Source organism: Plecotus auritus (assembly GCF_963455305.1).
Source record: "Plecotus auritus genome assembly, chromosome: 3".
NCBI lineage: Eukaryota > Metazoa > Chordata > Mammalia > Chiroptera > Vespertilionidae > Plecotus > Plecotus auritus.
This window is the reverse complement of record NC_137772.1, coordinates 119,948,368-119,964,224: the sequence shown is the minus strand read 5'-3', so window position 1 is coordinate 119,964,224 and position 15,857 is coordinate 119,948,368. Positions and strand designations below refer to the sequence as shown.

The window sequence follows — 15,857 nt, the reverse complement described above, 5'->3', positions numbered from 1 at the left end:
AATACAAGTCAAACACATGAAGAGTCTGCAAACTCTGGAATAGGCCTGAAATATGGAAACCCTGGCACTTTAGAGGTGATGGCAGGGAATTAGAAACTGCCGTTCAATGAATACTGGCTGGTTTAATAATGAGTTTTTTTATATTTAAAAAAATCTCTTGGCCGAAACCGGTTTGGCTCAGTGGATAGAGCGTCGGCCTGCGGACTCAAGGGTCCTGGGTTCGATTCCGGTCAAGGGCATGTACATTGGTTGCGGGCACATCCCTGGTGGGGGGTGTGCAGGAGGCAGCTGATCGATGTTTCTCTCTCATCGATGTTTCTATCTCTCTATCCCTCTCCCTTCCTCTCTGTAAAATATCAATAAAATATATTTAAAAAAAAATCTCTTGGAAAAACCAAGATAGCAGTATAGGTAAACACCTGTACTCACTGCCTCCCAGAACCACATCAACATTACAACTAAAGGTGATTAAAAATGGTATTGGAGTATGTGGGTATTACATAGACATGCTCTGAGGACCAAACTGGAATTACAACTAAAATACAAAAAAAAATCCTTGCCTTAGCTGGTTTGGTTCAGTGGCTAGAGCATTGGCCCACAGACTAAAAGGTCCTGGGTCCAATTCTGATCAAGGACACAAACCTTGGTTGCAGGTTCCCCGGCCCTGGTCAGGATGTGTGCAGGAGATAACCAATTGACGTGTTAATTTCACAGTGATGTTTTTCTCTGTCTCTCTGTCTCCCTACCATTCCCTCTAAATCAGTGGGAAAATATCCTTAGGTGAGGATTAAAATAAAAAAATAAAAATAAATAAATAAATAAAATATAAAAAAATATCCTGACTAATCAACTGAAGACTAGCTGGAGAGAACCCTGATAACCAATGACAGAAATTAGAGACTGGTAGGAAGGGAGCAGGTGTGAAAGGGCAGGCTGGGCTCCCACAGACAGCAGCTGAAGTTCTCGAGAGATACCTTAGCAGTGGAGGGTTGCCACTGAGAACTCTGAGATTTAATCCCCCCGTCAGGCCCCCCAGAAGACAGCACCAGAACTGAGAAAGGTGTCCATATAACACCTGGCTGTGAAAAGCAGCAGGGTTGCTGTCTGCCAGGGAAAGATAGCTGGAAATGCAGGCACCCTCTTAAAGGGCCAGTGCACAAAATTCTGTGTGCAGCCACTCACCTTGTGCTTAGCATAGAGAGAGCAGAGTGGACTGAAGCTGTATGAGCAGAATCCAGGGTTGGGGGCTCTGGGGTTAGAACTCAGAAGGCAGACACCCAGGTTTCCTGTGCCGAGTCATTTCCTCATGCTGCAGAGGAGGTCATCTTTCTCATGCAGACATTTGCTATTCAGGTAGTTTTGGCAGTTGTGGGGGGAGAGGGGGAGGGAGATAGTTTACCCTATTGAAAAACACCTTGCCCCACACTGAAGTTTCTGAGGCCCATTAAGAGACTGAGAATAACAATTAGCCTCCAGGCAGAAGCAACTGGCCCACCCTGTTGGAAAAACTCTCACCACACCTGTAGACAATCGCCTGAGGGGTACTCAATACTGAATCCAATCAGTCTTCAGGCAGAGGCAGGTCTCTGGAGGCTTTGAGTCTTTGCCTAATCTAATTAGTCAAAAACAGTGGTTGACACTGTCCTGCACTAAAGAGAGACATAGCAGATATACCTAATACATAGTCACAAATCCAAAGAGGTAATCAAAATGAGGAGACCAAAAAAACCCAAAAAAACCACAACCCCCAAATAAAAGAACAAGAGAATTCTCCAGAAGAAGAGATGAATGAAATGGAGATAAGAAATTTATCAGATATAGAGTGCAGAATTATGATGGTAAAGATACTCAACAGCATGAAAAAAGGTACAGTAAATATGAAAACAGAAATAATGAATGACATAGCACAAATAAAGAACACATTGGGTCCTAGCTGGTTTGGCTCAGAGGATAGAGCATCCGCCTGCAGACTTAAAGATCCCAGGTTCGATTCCAGTCAAGGGCACATGCCCAGGTTGCAGGCTCCATCCCCAGTAGGGGGCATACAGGAGGCAGCTGATCAATGATTTTCTGTCATCATTGATGTTTCCATTTCTCTCTTCCTCTCCTTTCCTCTCTGAAACCAATAAAAATATATATTAAAAAAATAAAGAACACACTGGAAGGAATACACAGCAGATTAGGAGAAGCTGAGGATTGGATCAGTGAATTAGAAGACAGGGTTGAAAAAAAATCACTCAATAAGATAACCAAAAAGAAAAAAAAACAACTAAAAAAAACAGGAGGACAGCTTTAGGGAGCTGTAGAACATGAAATGTAACAAAATTTGCATAGCAGGTGTTTCAGAAGAGGCAGAAAGAAAGAAAGAAAGAAAGGGATAGAAAAATGTGTTTGAAGAAATAATGGCAGAAAACTTCCCTAACCTGGTAAAGAAAAAATTCTCACAAGTTCAGAGGGCAAAGAGAACCCCAAGCAAGAAGAATCCAAGCAGGTTCATGCCCAGACACATCATAATTAAAATGCCAAAAATTAAAGACAAAGAGAGAATCTTAAAGACAGCAAGAGAAAAGCAAACTATTAACTACAAAGGAGTTCCCATAAGGCTGACACCTGATTTCTCATCAGAAACTCTACAGGCCAGAAGGGAATGGCATGAAATACTCAAGGTAATGGAAAGCAAGAATCTGAAACTAAGATTACTATATCAAGCAAGGCTATAATTCAAAATGGACAGTGAAATGAAGAGCTTCCCAGACCAAAAAAAAAAAAAAAAAAAAAAGGCTAAAGGAGTTTATCACCACCAAGCCAGCATTACAAGAAATGCTAAAGAGACTGCTGTAATGAAAAGAAGAAACAGAGAGAGAAACCTAGGTTTACAGAATTGAAATGGCAATAAATAAGTACCTATAAATAAAAACCCTAAACTTAAATGGATTAAATGCTCTAATCAAAAGACATAGGAGAGCTGAACGGATACAAAACTTGACCTGACTATATGCTGTCTACAAGACACCCACCTCAGAACAAAAGACACATACAGGATGAGAGTGAAGGGATGGGAAAAATTTTCCATGCAAATGGAAAAGAAAAAAAAAACTGGGGTAGCAATACTCATATCTGACAAAATAGACTTCAAAATGAAGGCCATCACAAGAGACAATAAAGGTCACTACATAATACTAAAAAGATTGATCCAAGAAGAGGATATAACCCTAGTAAACATATATGCACCTAATATGTTTCATACATATAAAAAAACTTCAAAAGGACAATAAGGGAGATATTGGCAGCAATACAGTTATAACACCCTGCTGACTTCACTGGATAAATCTTCCAGACAAAAAGTTAACAAGGAAACAATGACTCTAAAGGATACAGTGGATCAGATGAATTTAATAGACACTTCTAGAACATTTCACCCCAAAGCTGCATTCACATGGGTTATTCACAAAGATAGACCACATGTTAGGACACAAAACAAGTCTCTACAAGTTCAAGAAGATTGAAATCATATCACTCATCTTCTCAGATCACAGTGGAATGAAGTTAGAAATCAACTATAGTAAAAACACTCAAAAACATTCAAATACATGGAGGCTAAATAGCATGTTATTAAACAATGAATGGGTTACCAATGAGATCAAGAAAGAAATAAAAACTTCCTGGAAACAAATGAAAATGAACTCACAACAACCCAAAATCTCTGGGACATATCCAAAGCAGTCCTGAGAAAGAAGTTCATAGCACTACAGTCCTACCTCAAAAAACAGAAATATTAATAATAAACTATTTAACCCTACAACTTAAAGAATTAGAAAGAGAACAACAAGAAACATAGATGCTAAAATCCTTAACAAAATATTAGCAAATTAGATCTAGCATTATATTAAAAAGATCATGCACCATGACCAAGTGGGATTTATTCCAGGGATGCAAGTTGGAATATTGATTTGCAAATCAGTGAATGTGATACATCACATAAACAAATTGAAATATGAAAATCACATGATGCAGAAAAAGCATTCACCAAAAAACAATACCCATTTTTGATAAAAACTCTCAGTAAGGTGGGAATAGAGGAAGTGTATCTCAACATAATAAAGGCCATATATGGCAAGCCTACAGGGAACATCATACTCAATGTGCAAAAACTAAAACCATTTCCTCTAAGAACAGGAACAAGACAGGGATGCCCACTTTCACCACACCTGTTCGACATAGTACTGGAACTGCTAGCCATAGTGATCAGACAAGAAGAAGAAATAAAAGTCATCCATATTGGAAAGGAGTAAGTAAAACTCTCATTATTTGCAGATGACATGATATTGTACTAGAAAACCCTAAAGACTCCACCAAAAAGCTACTAGATTTAATAAATAAATTTGGCAATGTAGCAGGATACAAAATCAATACCCAGAAATCTATGGCTTTTTTATATACCAATAATAAATTCACAGAAAGAGAAACTAAACAAACCATCCCATTTACCATTGCAACAAAAAAATTAAGATACTTAGGAATAAACTTAACCAAGGAGGTAAAAGACTTGTACTCAAAAAATGACAGGACATTGAAAAAAGAGGTAGAAGATATAAATATACTGTGTTCATGGATTGGTAGAATTAACATTATTAATATGTCCATATTGCCCAAGGCAATCTATAGATTCAATCCAATCCCTACTAAAATACCAACAGCATATTTCACAGATCTAGAATAAATACTCTAAAAACTGATATGGAACCAAAAAAGATCCAAATAGCCACAACCATTTTGAGAAGGGACAAAGTTGGAGGAATCACAATACCAGATATCAAGTTATACCACAAAGCCACCATAATCAAAATAGCCTGGTACTGGCATAAGAACAGGCATACAGACCAATGCAACAGAACAGAGACCCCAGAAATTGACCCAAGCCATTATGCTTAATTAATATTTGAAAAAGGAGGCAAGAGCATACAATGGAGTCAGGAAAGACTCTTCAAATAAATGGTGTTGGGAAAACTGGGCAGGTACATGCAAAAAAAAAAAGAAACTAGACCACCAACGTACACCATACACAAGAATAAACTCAAAATGGATAAAAGACTTAAATATAAGTTAGAAAACTATAAAAATCCTAGAAGAAACCATAGGCATCAAAATTTCAGACATCTCTCATAGCAATATGTTTATAGATACATCTCCTAGGGCAAAGGAAACTAAGGAAAAAATAAACAAATGGGACTACTCAAAATAAAAAGCTTTTGCACAGCAAAAGAAACCATCAACAAAACAAAAAGGGAGCCCACCATATGGGAAAACATATTTGGCAATGATACATCTTATAAAGGGTTAATATCCAAAATATATAAAGAACTCATACAACTTAATAAAAGGAAGACAAAAAATTCAATTAAAAAATTGGCAACTGTCAGAATGGCCATCATCGACAAATCAACAGATGACAAGTGCTGACAAGGATGTGAGAAAAGGGAACCATCATTCACTGCTGGTGGGAATGCAGACTGGTGCAGCCATTATGGAAAACAGTATTGAGTTTCCTCAAGGAATATATCCTAAGATTCCGGAAACACCAAACAACATCAGAAAGAATATATGCACCCCTATGTTTATAGCAGCACAATTTACAATAGCTAAGATCTGGAAACAGCCCAAGTGGCCATCAGTAGATGAGTGGATAAAAAGGCTTTGGAACATTTATTCCACGGAACACTATGCAGCAGTATCTCTTACCCTTTGAGACAGCATGAAAGGACCTGGAAAGTATGATGCTAAGTGAAATAAGTCAGTGAGAGAAAGACAAGTATCACATGATCTCACTCATATGTGGAACCCAATTAACAAAATAAACTGATCAAGGGAGTGTATTCAGAGACATGGAAGCATGGAACAGAGTGCAGAATCTCGAAGGGATGGTGGGGGTGGGTGGGTGGGTGGGAGGTAATCAACCAAAGACCTTGTGTGCATATAAGCATTACCCATGAACAAAATAGGGTGGTGAAGGCCTGGGGCTGAGGGAGGGGGCGGGCTGGAGGGGAGTCAATGGGGGAAAAAAAAGGAACATGTGCAATACTTTCAACAATAAAATTTAAAATAAATGAAGAAATAAATAAAACACAAAAACAAAAACAAAATTGCAACTAAAATATGGAACAACCATCATTTAGAACCACCTGAAAGCTCAACGAATGGAAGTTCTACAACTAGAGAAGTAAAGAAGAAGGCACATTGAGACTGGTAGAAGGGGCATAGGGGCAGGCAGGGTTGGACCAGCACCTACACGTGCCACTTTTTAAATCAGGAGGGAAATCATCTTTGTGGAGGCCGCCTGTGAGGAGCAAGGGGTCCCAGCCCTACACCAGACCCCCAGCCCAGGCTCCCAGAGCTGGGAAGAGAAGTCCCTGTAAAATTTTTTAGCCACAGCTGTAAAAACCAATAGGGATTGGAGCTCAGTGGCACGGAGGCTGCTGGAGACCCAAATGTTCCTTTTAAAGGGCCAGCACAAGAACTGAACTTACGAAGTCCCACTTCCTCTGAGCTCCAGCACCAGGGCAAGGCTCTGGGAGACCCAGACACATATGAGAAAGAACTGCATTGTATGGAATTGGAGCAGTAACTGTGGGGCAGCTTTCTCCCAGATGGAGGTGCTCATAAAGGTCATTGTTCCTGTGCTGGGACCTCCCCTGTTGCAGGGCTGACTGACAGCTGTATCTGTTTGCTCTGCTCTGTTGATTCCCTGAGAACCTTCCCCATCCAATTTGAAGCCCCACCCAACCTGTTTGCAGTGGCTTTTGCATATGAATGGCCTGTCCTAGCTCAAGCTTCAGACTTCCCTAAAATCTCCCAAACAAGCTACAGCTGGGTCAGCATGCCCCAAACCTATCAATAAAGTGTCCCAGACCCTGCACAAACACAAGCCTGCCTTGCTTCACAGCTGGGTCTTGCCTGGGCACCTCTAATTTCAATACAAATAGCCCCTGCAGAGTGGACCCAGTCAGTGGCTGACTTTGCACCTCCCTGGAGGCCCCAGAGCCAGTGCACCCAATGGACAGCTTCTGACCATAGCAGATTGCAACTCTACACATCCATAAGCGACACACTCAAGGGGCAGACTCAGTGAGCACCAAAGCCCCACTGAAGCAAGTCCAGCTCCATAGGGGTGTTTCTGGCACAGCAGCTCTCTCACTTTAGCCACAGCTGGTCCTCACAGCCAATTGGCCTGGAGATCAACTCCTCCGAGAGACGCCAACAGCAACCAAGGCTCAACTACAAGACTGTGCACATAGCCCACACATGGATGTACCTAGAGTGCCCAGCTCAGGTGACTGGGGAGGCTGAGCCACTGGGCCCTACAGGACAACTACTACACAAGGCCACTCTACCAATTCCAAGATACACTACAGCTCTACCTAAAACATAGAAACAAACACAAGGAAACAGCCAAAATGGAAAGACAAGGAATCATGTCACAAATGAAAAAAATGGGAAGAAGCAAACTTTTGGATACAGAGTTCAAAACCATGGTTATAAGGTTACTCAAGGATCTTCATGGGACTTTCAAGGATCCAGAACATCAAAGACATGAAAAAGGACTCGTCAGAAATTAAGCATACACTAACTGAAATAAAAAATAATTTATAGGGATTCAACAGTAGAGTAGAGGAGTCCAAAAATCAAATCAACAATGTGGAATATGAGGAAGCAAAAAACACCCAATAAGAAGAGAAAAAAAGAAAAAAGAATCCAAAAATATGAAGTTAGTGTAAAGAGGCTCTGAGATAACTTCAAGTGTACCAACATTCGCATTATGGGGTTGCCAGAAGAAGATGATAAAGAGCAAGATATTGAAAACCTATTTAAAGAAATAATGACAGAAAACTTCCCCTACTTGGTGAAGAAAATAGACTTACATGTCCTTCTGGAGACATGTAAGAACATGAGTGTTCCAACCAAGAGGAACCGAAAAGGCCCACAGCAAGACACATCATAATTAAAATGCCAAGGGCTAAAGACAAAGAGAGAATCTTAAAAGCAGCAAGAGAAAAGCAGTTAGTTACGACTGTCAGATGATTTCTCAACAGAAACTTTGTAGGCCAGAAGGGAGTGGAAAGAAATATTCAAAGTGATGAATAGTAAGGACCTACAACCAAGATTACTCTGCCCAGCAAAGCTCTCATTAGGGTCAGATAAAGAGCTTCACAAAGAAGAAAAAGCTAAAAGTGTTCATCACTACCAAATCAGTATTATGAAATGTTAAAGGTTATTGAAGAAGAAGAAAAGAAGGAGGAGGAGGAGGAGGGGGAGAAGGGGAACAACAAGAAGAAAATATGAACAATAAAACGGCAACAAATATATATCTATCAACAATTGAATCTAAAAATCAAAATAAACAAACAAGAAATCTAATGAACAATATAAACTGGTCAAATAAAATAGAATCAGAGGTATGAAAGCATGGAACAGACTGATGAATCCCAGAAGGAAGGGGTGAGAGGGCTGGAAGAGATTAATCAAAGATCTTACCTATGGACACAGACAGGAGGGTCGTGAAGGCCTGGGGCCCATTGGGAACCAGGTGGAGAGGGACAATGGCATGGGGAGGGGACATCTGTAATATTCTCAACAATAAAGATTTAAAAAAATAATAATAAACAAATCTCTTAGCCCAGCCGGTGTGGCTCAGTGGTTGAGTGTTGATCCATGAACCAGGAGGTTATGGTTCAATTCCTGGTCAGGGCATTTGCTGCTGGGGTTGTGGGCTCGATCCCCAGTAGGGGGCATGCAGGAACCAGGCAACTGATGATTCTCATCATTGATGTTTCTATCAACCTCTTCCTTCCTTTCTCTGAAATCAATTATAACGTAGGAAAAAATAATTAAAAAATCTCTTAACCTAGGGCTAGCATTTGGCCTTCAAACTACTTTGGTGTTTGAGGATGTCCAGGATCTTCTCATCCATCCAATTCATTGTCATAAAAAGAATCAGGTCCAGCTGAACAACCTGCTCTGGCAGAGACTGACTGGCTGCTTATTAAAACTGTCTTCTCTTCCTGGGCACAAAGTCCTGTATCTGGGTGGGGCTCTGTGACTAATGCTTGCCACATTTTCACTCTCTTGCTGATGTCTACCTGGTAAATGATGCCAGAGTCATCTTTTTTCTTCTTTTCTTCCACCAGAGTAATTTTAAAGACACATGTTGATGATAGTAGAGCCACAATACGGAAAGGGCCTGGGTCTCTAAATGACTATGTGGAGTGGAACTTCTCTGCTTACTGATATTTGACTGTGATATGGGCAAGAAAGTAATCTTTGTGTTAAGTGACTTAAAATTTGAATTTTTAAAAATAGTTATTGCTACTTATGCTAATAAATTTGCACAGGTGATACCCTAATTGGTGATAAAGATACGACTAGAAACTAGTCCCCTATTTCCTTTTATGATTAACAAATATAATTCCATTCATATGTAACTTATATAATTATTAGATTAATACACTAGCTTACAAAAATTATAACAGTTAGAGCGTGTGATTTAATGAATAGAAAAATAGTGACTTACCTAGAGATCGAATGCCTTTTTGTTCAAGAAAACTGTTCAAAATAGTTGTATTCAGATTTAATATGAGTCCCAGTGCTGGTGTAAGTTTCCAGAAGCCATCCTATGAAGTTCAGAAAACAAATTTAAGTAACATTCTTGAAATTTCATCACATAAGAAGTTATGGGATGAGTAAGTTTCCAATTATTTCAATTCAGTTTATTAAGACATGTCTAAAATTTTTATTACTGTAAAATCAAAGTTCTTCACATACTAGTGACACAGTACATACTATAGACACTAAATATCTAGTGGCATTTATAAAAAGTCTGAAAAAAGGCACATGTGTAGAGATACTTTAAAAATGGTACTATATATTTTTTCTTCTAACAATGCATTGTTTCTCAAAGCAATGTTCCTCAAACTTTTAAATAGCATGATTCCTTTGTTAAATGTTAAAAATGTGCCCTTATGATATCTGAAACATGAAACTGACAATTTTTTACTAAATATAAAATTTTTATGTTGAATATGCTCTTTAAAATTACTTCCTTGTGTTCACTGTCCCCCACCCACCCCAGCAAAGAACCACTGTTTTTCAGGCTACCCTTTGTCACATGCTTATGGGAGTGAGGTAAGCTTCCATGTGAGGATTAGACAGACTCTAGGTCTCAGGGAAACCCATACAGGGAGCAGAATGGAGGGTGATGTCACAGGCAGGTGCATATGTTAAAGAATCTATGGCCATAATTTGAAAAATACCAGCAGTGATAATATGTGCCAACCAGTACTGAACAGGTGCTAGGTGGTATTTTATCTTTTCAGCCATTCTTTGTGGAGGTATTATTATTATAGTCACTTTGCAGATTGAGGACACTGCAGTACAGAAAGGTTAAGGTACTTGTTCAAAGTTTCACAGCTAAGAAGTGGCACAGCCAGGATTTGAGCCCCAAACAGTCTGGCTCCAGGGTCCACAGAGAGCAGTGGCTGCTATACTGCTACCTATACTGCGTTTATGTACATCCTTCCAGGTTAGGGCAGTTGGGCAGCTGTTATTATCTTGTTTAAACCTGAAACCACAATATGATGTAGATACTATTATTATTCCCATTATATGGGTAAGGAAACTGAGGCTGAAAAAGGTTATCTGACTTGCCCCAAATCACCAAGCAGCAGCGTTGGAACTCAAACTTAGTCTTATACTAAATCCAGTTGTTTCTGTTACTAAACTACATAAAAAGAAATAATTACAGATGCGAGAGAGGGCCTTAGTACCTGTGCAGGAGGTAAATCTCTTTAATCATTCCATTTGAGAAGCTAATAAGCACAATCCTAGATCCTGACACATGCTCTAACACAATCTTACATACTGAGTTACATTCCCAGGATCTTCTGCAGAAATATTTAGAGTATGCTTACTAGTATAGTGTCTGTGCTTAACACGACAATGGGAAATTCACGTGACTTGCAGATCATCAGTCTTAGAACCTAGGAAATTAAGGTCTTACCCTTGGCCCATTCAGGGATGCTCATTTTCAGCTAATAAATATTATCATTCACTAGCATGATATTCTGGCCGAAGAGTTATAGGTAGAGAGACAAACAACAGTCATCATAGACTACAATGTTTTGTGCAATTGCCTTTTTTTTTTTAATCTCTCAGTAAGATTTTCTCAATGAAGGAAGCAGTGTGTTGATACACTCTGGCACAAGTCCCTTCTTAACTCACTGTGGATTGGTTATATACAGTTTGATGACCAGCTACTTGATTTATGAAGCAAATCAACAACAGATATAGGTGAAATAAAACTAATACCTCAGTTTGCAGATTGAAGAGTTCAGTCCCAGGTACAAAATTCATCCAGCTTTCTTTGCAGTCTATGTCATCCCCGTTGTTTAGTACCAGAAAGCTTGCAGGAAAGTCTCTTCTTGTTATATCAGATTTTTCTACCTTTTTAAAAAGCCTACTTGCCAAAAATCCTGGTGTTTCATCACTTTCTGTTTCAAAAGAACTTAAGCCAGTCAAATACGTATATGGGAGAGAATCTGATGATGCAGTTCTTGCAGAAATATTTGATGGAGAAGCCTCATATGTTGGAGGAGCCCCATAGTGAGCAAAGCCAATTGGATGCATTGGCTGCTTGTAACTGGTGCTCAAGGGAGCGGAGGAATTTGGAAAATGAAGAGAGGAACCAGGAAGAAGATAAAAGCTAGACCCTCCGGTTGGATCAGGGGGAGGAAGTCTAGGAGAAGAGAACAAAGGATTCTGCTGAGGGGGAGAACCCAACGCAAGGGAACTGTCAGTACAAGGACAGAGCTTAGGGCCTTCATAAATTTTAGGTAGATCAGACTGTCTGCAGCTAAATAAGTCACCTGAGAAAGCAGAACCAGTAAAAGATCCAAAAGGTGGGTTGTGGGAAGGCAGTCTGGGAGGAGAACCCCATTCAAGGGAAATGCCAGTAGAACAGCCTGTCTTAAGGCCTTGGTCATTATTAGATGGACCAAACTGTTTGGGACTAGCAAGAGAACCAAAAAGAGATCTCTGAGGATAGAGGAAAGCAGAACCAACAGAGGAAACAGCTAGAGAATTGGTTGAACCAGGGGCAGCAAAGGAGTTGTAAAGAGCCATTTCTGGTGAACTGGCTTTTGTAAATACTGGTTTAATTTCTGCGTATTTAAATGAATCTATCTGACTTAAGCCCAATGGCCTTTCTGCATCTCTACATTCAAAATTGTGTATTAAAGGTTTCTCTGGTATGTGGGAACCTAAGCTAAGCACTTCAGAACCTTCAAAAACTTCCAGCTTAGATGATTTGCATTTTTTTTTAGTCAAACGTTCAAGTTGCAGTTCTTCGTGCCATTCAGAGGATGCTGAAAGAGTCTGCCCAGAAGAAAAAATTACCATGTCACGGAAAATGGAATAAAATCACCAATCAAGCCAATGCCCTTCTTAGTAGCTGACTTCCCTGTAGTCAAGCAATTGCTTATTCAAGATCATTTAAATGAAACAAAACCTTGCCGAAACCGGTTTGGCTCAGTGGATAGAGCGTCGGCCTGCGGAATGAGAGGTCCCGGGTTCGAGTCCGGTCAAGGGCATGTACCTTGGTTGTGGGCACATCCTCAGTGGGAGGTGTGCAGGAGGCAGCTGATCGATGTTTCTCTCACATCGATGTTTCTAGCTCTCTATCCCTCTCCCTTCCTCTCTGTGAAATATCAATAAAATATATAAAAAAAATAAAAAAATAAATGAAACAAAACCTCATTTTATAGGTATGGAATATAAGATTTGGAGAAGATATCAGCAATAAATACATTACAGATCTTAATCTCTCTTAGTTCTCAGAATCACAGAATTTTGAACATCCCTTATTTTTACACAAGAGAAAACTGAAGACCAAAGAAGTAACTTACCCAAGATTTTACAATTAGCAGTATCATATGTGTAAAGTAGCCCTAAAATAAGCTGGTAATTTGAAAAAAAATTTTCTAGTCCTTTATACTGTTTTACAGCACTATTCAGAAAATGAGAAAACTGGAAAAATCCCTCAAAAGCTTTAAAGTAACTAAATGAATATATCTTTATAACAGAATATAAACAACATATATAACAAAAGGAATTGAAAGGTGCTATGTTACTACTATTGTTTGAATATAATTTAAAGAGTATTCCTTAAATAGTTACATGTAAATAAAATGCAATTTTATATAAATTACAAGCCCTTGAGGCATTTTGGAATTGGCTAGCCTCTAATTTTACCAATGTAAATGAGCTATTTAGAATTTTCAAGAATCAAGATGGTGCTGCCTCCCACAACCACATCAAAATTACAACTAAAATACAGAACAACCATCATTCAGAACCACCTGAAAGCTGGCTGAATGGAAGTCCTAATGAAGCATAGTAATCCCTCCTTTGGAAAACTGCTGTTTGAAACTGCTGTTTGAATACTCTGGTATTCTTAGACAGTCCCTTGTTCTATAGGTCAACTCTATTATTTTTAGATAGTCCCTTATTCTGTAAAATAACTGTTTTAGTTTGAATAATAGAAAAAGATAAAAACTTAATTGTCTGACCTTGCAAGCTAGCCATCTAACATAATTGACTAATACTGATAATATTCCCATGCCAAGTGTTTGTTCACTATGTATCCAAGGTCACAAACTGTCTGCAAAAATAACTTACACAGAGCTCTTTGTAAAATCTGCAAAGAGCTCAAAAGAGTATAAATAAGGAAAACTTCCTCTCTGTTGGCTCAGATTTTGACAGAGACATTCTGCTCTGAGCCCGAGCATAATAAAGACTCCTAATTAATTGGCTTGTTCAGGTGTCTTGTATCTAGCTCGCTGATTTACGATACAACACTGCAACTAGAGAAGTAAAGAAGAAAGCACATTGAGATTGGTAGGAGGCACATAACGGGCTGGTCCCACACCCATGTTTGCCGTTTTTTTTTTTAATTGGGAATTTTAAAAAAGGAGTTGTCCTTTCCCAGCTCAATCAAATTTTAAGTATAAATTTAAGTAATTAATATTGAAGAACATATGACAAGACATACATTCTAAAATAATAGTTAAAAATAATGTTTATCTGTTAAAAAAGTTCTTAATCAGATAACTAAAAAAGAACAATTACAATAGTGATGGGCTAGACTTATTAAAGCATTTTGTTAAATTGCAATAATTATAACAGACAAATCAATAGGACAGAACACCTGGTCCAGCAACAGATCCTAAAACATGTGGGAATCTAGTAGATGATAAAGATGGCATTTCAAGTAAATAGGAGGAAAAGAAGAATTATGCAATAGATAGTGTTAGAAAAAGTTGGCAGCTACCTGAAAAAGAATAAAGTTGGTTTCAGACTTCCTATCTTATACCAGAATAGATTCCAATTGGGTGAAAAATTCAAACATGAAACCATAAAATGATTTAAAGATATAACTAAGGAAAAATTTTAAAAAAGCATAATCTCTGAACAGGAAAGGTATTTCTAAGCATGACAAAAAATAAAAATGATAAAAAACAAAACCACCATAACTGAATTTTAAAATTTACATATAAACTGTTTGCTCCACATAAAACCACAGCACATTTACTAGTAAATAGTTATCCATTTTGCCTGGCTGGTGTGGCTCAATTGGCTGGGCTTTGTCCTGTGCACTGAAAGATTGTAGGTTCAATTCCATAAATAGCTGCCTGTTTGGATTTTTTTTTAATGTTTAAAAAGCTTCCTTTGGAATCTGAAAGGAATGATTCAAAACCTGGCAAAGATAACACAAAAAAAGAAAAATACAGACCAATATTTTTGATGAATACAGATACAAAAATCCTAAAGAAAATACTACCAAATCAAATACAACAATACATTTTTAAAAAATGATACCTCACGATCAAGTGGCATTCATTTCAGGGTCACAAGGATGCTTCAGGATACACAAATCAATCAATGTAATAAACCACATTAACAAAACAACAGATAAAAATCCTCTGATCTTATCAATAAATGCAGAAAAAACATTTTATAAAATACAACATCTACTATGATTAAAACACTCAATAAAGGAAAGTACCTCAACATAATAAAGGCCATGTATTACAAACCCTCAGCCAATATTATACTAAATGGTGAAAAACTGTAAGTTTTTCCTCTAAAATCAGGAACAACACAAGGGTACCCACTCTCACCACTCTTACTCAACATAGTTCTGGAAGTCCTAGGCAGAGCAATAAGCAAAAGAAATAAATAAAAGGTATTCAAATCAGGAAGGAAGAAGTAAAAGTGTCACTTTTTGCAGATGACATGATTCTGTATATAGAATACTTTAAAGACTCCACCAAAAAACTATTAGAAATAGACAAATACAGTAAAGTTGCAGGATACAAAATCAATGTACAAAAATCCAATGCCTTCCTGTATACTAACAACAAAACGTCAGAAAAAGAAATGAAAAAAAACAACAATACCTTTTGCAATTGCAACCAAAAGAATAAAATAACTAGGAATAAACAAAGGATGTGAAAGACCAAATACCAAAAACTACAAAGCATTATTAAAAGAAATAAAAAGACACAATAAAATGGAAAGATATTCTGTGTTCATGAATTGAAAGAATCAACATAGTTAAAATGGCCATATTACCCAAAGCAATATACAGATTTAATGCAATCCCCATCAAAATCCCAGTGTCATTCTCTAAAGGCATAGAACAAAAACTCATCAGATTTGTATGGAACACACAAGACCTCGAATAGCCAAAGCAATGAAGCCAGAGGTATCACACTACCTGACTTCAAATTATACTGCAGAGCTATGAT

At 38.2% G+C, this 15,857-nt stretch overlaps 1 protein-coding gene across 7 annotated transcripts in view; it reads right to left on the bottom strand.

The window, feature by feature from the left end:
- The window catches only part of PARP4 (poly(ADP-ribose) polymerase family member 4), a 165,351-nt gene that overhangs the window by 23,128 nt on the left and 126,366 nt on the right, over positions 1 to 15,857 (bottom strand). For all 7 annotated transcript variants that reach the window (XM_080662135.1, XM_080662138.1, XM_080662139.1 and 4 more), the window contains 2 exons: positions 11,359 to 12,423; positions 9,566 to 9,665 (listed from right to left, as the gene is read on the bottom strand). In XM_080662135.1, coding sequence (XP_080518261.1) covers positions 9,566 to 9,665; positions 11,359 to 12,423 — 1,165 coding nt within the window. The remainder of the gene's footprint in view (positions 1 to 9,565; positions 9,666 to 11,358; positions 12,424 to 15,857) is intronic.